The 5,345-nt window shown below is 31.4% G+C and overlaps 4 protein-coding genes across 4 annotated transcripts; 3 read left to right on the top strand and 1 right to left on the bottom strand.

Moving 5' to 3' along the window:
- Window positions 1-18: 18 nt before the first annotated feature.
- On the top strand, window positions 19-42 carry EIN_206880 (Hypothetical protein; the record flags this gene model as incomplete). Its single annotated transcript, XM_004258384.1, has 1 exon — window positions 19-42. A coding segment is annotated over one exon (24 nt), but the record flags the coding sequence as incomplete, so codon positions are not given.
- Window positions 43-103: 61 nt separating this feature from the next.
- EIN_206890 (hypothetical protein) lies at window positions 104-769 on the top strand (the record flags this gene model as incomplete). Its single annotated transcript, XM_004258385.1, has 1 exon — window positions 104-769. The coding sequence occupies one exon, from the start codon at window positions 104-106 to the stop codon at window positions 767-769; it is 666 nt and encodes a 221-aa protein (XP_004258433.1).
- Window positions 770-841: 72 nt separating this feature from the next.
- On the bottom strand, window positions 842-2,902 carry EIN_206900 (hypothetical protein; the record flags this gene model as incomplete). The annotated part of the gene is made up of 1 exon (XM_004258386.1): window positions 842-2,902. The coding sequence occupies one exon, from the start codon at window positions 2,900-2,902 to the stop codon at window positions 842-844; it is 2,061 nt and encodes a 686-aa protein (XP_004258434.1).
- Window positions 2,903-4,830: 1,928 nt separating this feature from the next.
- On the top strand, window positions 4,831-5,343 carry EIN_206910 (hypothetical protein; the record flags this gene model as incomplete). Its single annotated transcript, XM_004258387.1, has 2 exons — window positions 4,831-5,191; window positions 5,331-5,343. Coding segments are annotated over 2 exons (374 nt in total), but the record flags the coding sequence as incomplete, so codon positions are not given.
- Window positions 5,344-5,345: the final 2 nt, after the last annotated feature.

Genomic DNA, 5,345 nt, shown 5'->3' on the forward strand with positions numbered 1-5,345 from the left:
CAATAATATTCACACAGACGTGTTCTGTGGTCCAAAATGTAACAACTCTAAAAGAGCAAGAAATACCAAAAACCGTAAAAAGCGTCTTGAGAACAAAAGAAACATGGAACTGAGTGAAAAGGAACAACACAAATTTTATAAAGTAGTTGTGTGGTATTTGGCTTCTTACTCCGCTTTTTCTGAAGACAAGAAGAACTGTTTTGATTTCAAGAATTTGACGTACACGAAGAGTGACAGAAATGCATTTGGTGTCAACATCCCAAAGAACGTGAAGTCTCTTGATGTTGCATGCTTTTCACAATGTGAAGTACAAGAAGTCCAACTTCCTGACAATTTGACTTCATTGGCAGAGTACTGCTTTTCAAAGTGCTATTTTCTTGAACGAGTGATACTATCTAAGAACATCATCCATATTGGCAGTTATTGCTTCTCTGATTGTACTGGTTTGACATTTCTTAAATTTGAGTGTCATATACAAACATTGGAAGAGAACACATTTGCAAATTGTTCATCGCTTAAAACACTTGATATTCCAAATGGCGTCAAAACGATTGGGGATGAGTGTTTTGTGAATTGTTCTGCTTTGGAAATAGTCAATATGCCATACACTCTTGAAGAGATATCAACTAAGTGTTTTGAAAACTGCATTTCTCTTAGAGACGTTGTTATTCCAAATGGTGTTACTCGACTTGGAAAGGAGTGCTTCTTGCAATGCATTCGACTTACAGAGATTGTTAAAAATGAAAGGTTATATGAGGATATTTACTAATTTGTGAATTAAAAATTGTTTGCTGTTTGTTTTGAAAAAATTGAAACACAAAACTTTTAAAAAGAGCTTTTCTTATTTGCCAAAATGTATCTTTCTAACAACCTCAATAATGGTCTTTCTTTCTGAATCGGATATCGCCACTAAATTGCTTGCAATGTACTTTTCAGCTTTCTCAACAAGAAGTCTCCAAACTATTTTCATGTTTGAATACCTCATCTTTAAAAATGCAATTACAAAATACGTTTGAACTAAAGGAGTGCTCCAATTGTTGATCTGTGCAATATCAGGTACAACACTTTCAACTCCACCAAATGCACCGCTATAGTTTTGAAGACAAATAATACTGTCAAACACTTTGGACTTGTCTAACTCTTTATAACATATTTTATCCTCTTCCACTGTTGGTTTGACGTAAATGTACATTGGTGGAGCAACTTCATAACAAGCACCATCATATTGTTTTAAATATTGGGGATTTAACACTTTGTTCGGTTGATTTCCTTCATCATCATCTTGATATTCATAATTTTGTGACAAGACAATTTTCTTGACATCACATGCCTCAACTTTCGTTGTTTTGTCCACTGCAACAAAGGATGTGTAAATTGACAAGATTCCATATTTTAAAGAATTTTTGATAACCTCATTTTTTGAAGCAAATGATTCAGTCTCTTTGATAAGAAAAGATCCAAAGATATCTCGAACCAAATCCCCTCTTTCACGAAGAGTTTGATTGCTCATAACGATTTGGTTATACGTTAAGGTGTTATTAAAAGTTACTTCTGATGCGTGCACGTGTTGATAAGTTCCATTCTTTGTTGTTTGTGCTTCGACTTTGACGTGAAGTGAATCATTTTGAGAGTTTGTGGAAAGAAGAGCAAAGTTTTCTTTAGTCATTTGAATACAAGTGGTGACATGATCAACAAAGAAGGGCAAAGACGACGGCATAACAAGACCTTTTGTCTCCCAATCAATGGTACAATTGGTGATTTCTCCTTTTAATATCTTATCAGTAATTTTGGATATTTCTGTTTTAATGTTTTTGATGTTCTTGGAGACAACTGAAATGCCATGCCCACATTTCCCAATAAATCTTATAAACTCATCATCACAATTAGAACCAAGTGCAACTCCATGTAATTTGTTAATTTTTGATAACTCGAATATTGTTTGTTTTAAAGGTTTATTATAATCAGGATCAACACAGCCATCTGTCAAACAGATAATGTTCAAATTCGATGGATACTTTTTAAGTACATATTGAAGAGGATCAAGCATGTTTGTCCCTCCCAAGTCAGCTTCAAATTTTTGAATTTTTGCATCTGCTTCTTTGAATGAGTCTTCATTGTACTCTGCAAGTTTTCCAAAAAGTGGAACATAATCAGACCCAAAAGAAATGATATCAAAATTTGCATTGTTGGGAAGTTGCCTCAAAAACATTCTTAATGCATTGATGGCTTCAGTGATACCCACCCCTTCCATACTTCCACTTCTATCAAGTAAAAAGACGACATTGGCTTCACCACCTCTATTTTGGGCATAAAAGGTCGAACAACAATAAACTTCGTCAGTGTCTGTATCTTCATAATACGAAATTTCTGGTGTTGGAAAGGGTAGCCGAATTTTGATACTTTTGTCCAAATCACCAGAAGTAGACAATTGGGACGTTCCAGTAATAGCCAAAGTAAATGGAATTTTTTGAAAGGGAAATGCTGGTATTTTTACAACAAGAAAACCATTTTCTTCATCAAGAAGTGTTAGGTATGTTAATGAAAAATTGAAGTGTTCTTTTGATTTGATGTTTGCCAACCTTATTGAAAAAGAAAGGTCATCCGATTTGTCTACAATAGATGAAGTAAACCCACTACTTTGTCCGTCTAGATACTCTGTGTTGGCTTGAACTTTTTCTTTTAATTGTGATGTGACATTACTTGTGGATGTAGAGTATGAATAATTGGTAATTGTTGTGTTGTTGTCAACATTAAAAGTCAAATGTACATCCAAAGACTTGGGAAAGTAGTTACAAAAAGACTGAATTACAGTGACTCGACAATGTATACCCAAAGTTTCCACAAAAAATGCAATTTGTGTTGTACCGATATCGAGTCTAGATACATTTCCATAGAAGATCATTTTGGAAATTTGGATATACAGTGTTGATATTTCTACCTTTTAAAATATGTATTGAAGTATATCGAAAACATCAAAACATTCGTTGAGGTATTTATTGAACTTAAAGTGAATGATGTATAGCTTGTTGAGTTATTGCTTTTTAAACAAATTGGGACATATATAAATTTATAAACTATATTATCTATCATATTATTATAACATGAAGTATAATTATTTACTTTACTATTAAAACCTTAAAAACTTAATTAAATTGAAACAAAAATGAAAAAATTTTAAATTGGCTGTGAACTGAAACAATAATTTTTAGTAAAAAATTCTAATTTCATAGTTATAATAAATATCTAAATTTTAAAACTATAATAGGTTGTTTCAATTGTTATATGTACATAGATATTTCTTTTATTAACACTTAAAATACAGTAAAACCTCCCAAGAGCGGGCATTTTTAGCCAATCAAACCTTAATTACCACTCGATAGAGAACTCTGTTTTTAGTTTTAGTCTAAAAAATGCCCTCTCTTGGGAGGTTTTGCTGTAATGTCTTTGTTTAAAATTGATCTGTTTTTACAGAGATATATAAAATAAATTTGGTATTTTTCCCTGTTTGGCTTTTGTAATGATATGCTCATAATAAACTTCTAAAAATACGGGAAAATGTTTAATAAAGTCAAGATTTCCCGATTTTTAGACTGAATTTTGGGTTTTACTCAAATACTTAGTACAAATATAGCTACATTAAATGTCTTTTTTGCCCTTTACAGTAGGGGGAAATAAGGGGATGCAAGAAAAAGTCAGATGCTCGCAACTATTGGTTATTTTTCAAACAAAAAATAATATGTACAAAAAATGAATATTCTTAATACTTCTAAAAGTTTGATTGATTTATAGTATTTTTATTATTATAACAAAAAAATTAAATCACAACATTCGTTTTTGTTGTTGAACAGTTAATTGTTCATATCTTTCATTTTTGATAAATTCTTATTTATTAATTTTTAAATGTATATTGATGTTGACTTGACGAATGACAACTCTCCCAAGACGTTATAAGTTATATGTTTAATGTTTATTTTCAATACTATCATAACCATATAGCACAATGAATAAATAATTATATGCATTGATATAAGCAGACATAAAAAACTATCGGCTGTTATGCTAAATAAAAAGTAGTAAGAAATAAAACAAGTTTAAACAATCATTTAGTCTGTAGTCAACACACAACACCATTCCACAATGGAAACGGTGTGAATTTATATTTTGGAATGATTTGGAGAAGTAAGCTTGGACATCACCTTGAATTTTAAAACCATACCGCCTCTTCCAAACAAATCATATTTTATAAGTTTGTAGAAGCGTCAATTGAGTTCTTTTACTTCCATTATTCTCATGTAATACTATCATTTTCCCTCCACTTTCTCTGTTCTATGTTTTAGTTGATGTGGATGTATAATTGAATATATCTTTCATTAATAAAATAGACCCAACACTTGAATAATCTCTTTAAAAGCACAAACGGGTGATATTGTTGTTCAATTTGATAATAACAGTTCTGAGTTTCAACTTCATTTATTAGTTTGTTAAAATATTTAAATAAAATATAGTAAATATTTAGTTTTAATTTAAGACCCGCATCCCACTTATATTACTATTTATATAATTACTATAAATTTTAATATAAATAATCATTAAAATAATTAATAAAATGAAAAACACCAAAACAAATTTATATTTAGATTAGCATCCGCCTTTTTCTCAGCATCCGACTTTTTATCTTGACTGTACTTATGGAAAATAAGACTGAGTGTTTCAAAAACGAGTTAAAATATTTAACGCCTTGTTGGATAACAAAAAACATTTCAAGAAAATCAAAAATTCGAATAATTCTGCATTTTTTTCTAAAAGTTTGTAAACTCGAATTGCTATTGCATGGATACTGAAACACCAAAACCAAAGAAGACAAAACGCTTTGCGGGGTTTTCTCGTGAGTCAAAAGAAAAACTGAAGGAAGGGTCGATGTCTCCTATATCACAACCAGTTTCACCTCGCTCAGTAAAAAGTTCATGCTCTGAAGAACTCCCTGAACTTCGAGACCCAACCATTTCAACAAAGACCTTTCGTGGCGTTCCAAATTTAGTCCACAATTCCCTCAAATTTTTGAAAGAGTTTTTCTCTGACACTGGACGGCTCAAATACGGCTTTTACAAAGACACACCAACTTTTAACGATTTTCTTAATTTTGTCGACTACGATACAAGGGAGTTACTTAAAGACTTAACTTCCTCGGATGGTTTCAAAGAGATGGACACAAACTTTTTTGATATCGATTTAACAACATTCTTCGACGAAGTCACCGCACAACACATGTCACGCCTCAAAAAGCAGTTCAAATTAATACCTTCATTTTTCAGTTTGTTTATCTTAAACAGCATTGGCTTATAACT

Source organism: Entamoeba invadens (assembly GCF_000330505.1).
Source record: "Entamoeba invadens IP1 unplaced genomic scaffold scaff_1105074725243, whole genome shotgun sequence".
NCBI classification, from domain to species: domain Eukaryota; phylum Evosea; order Mastigamoebida; family Endamoebidae; genus Entamoeba; species Entamoeba invadens.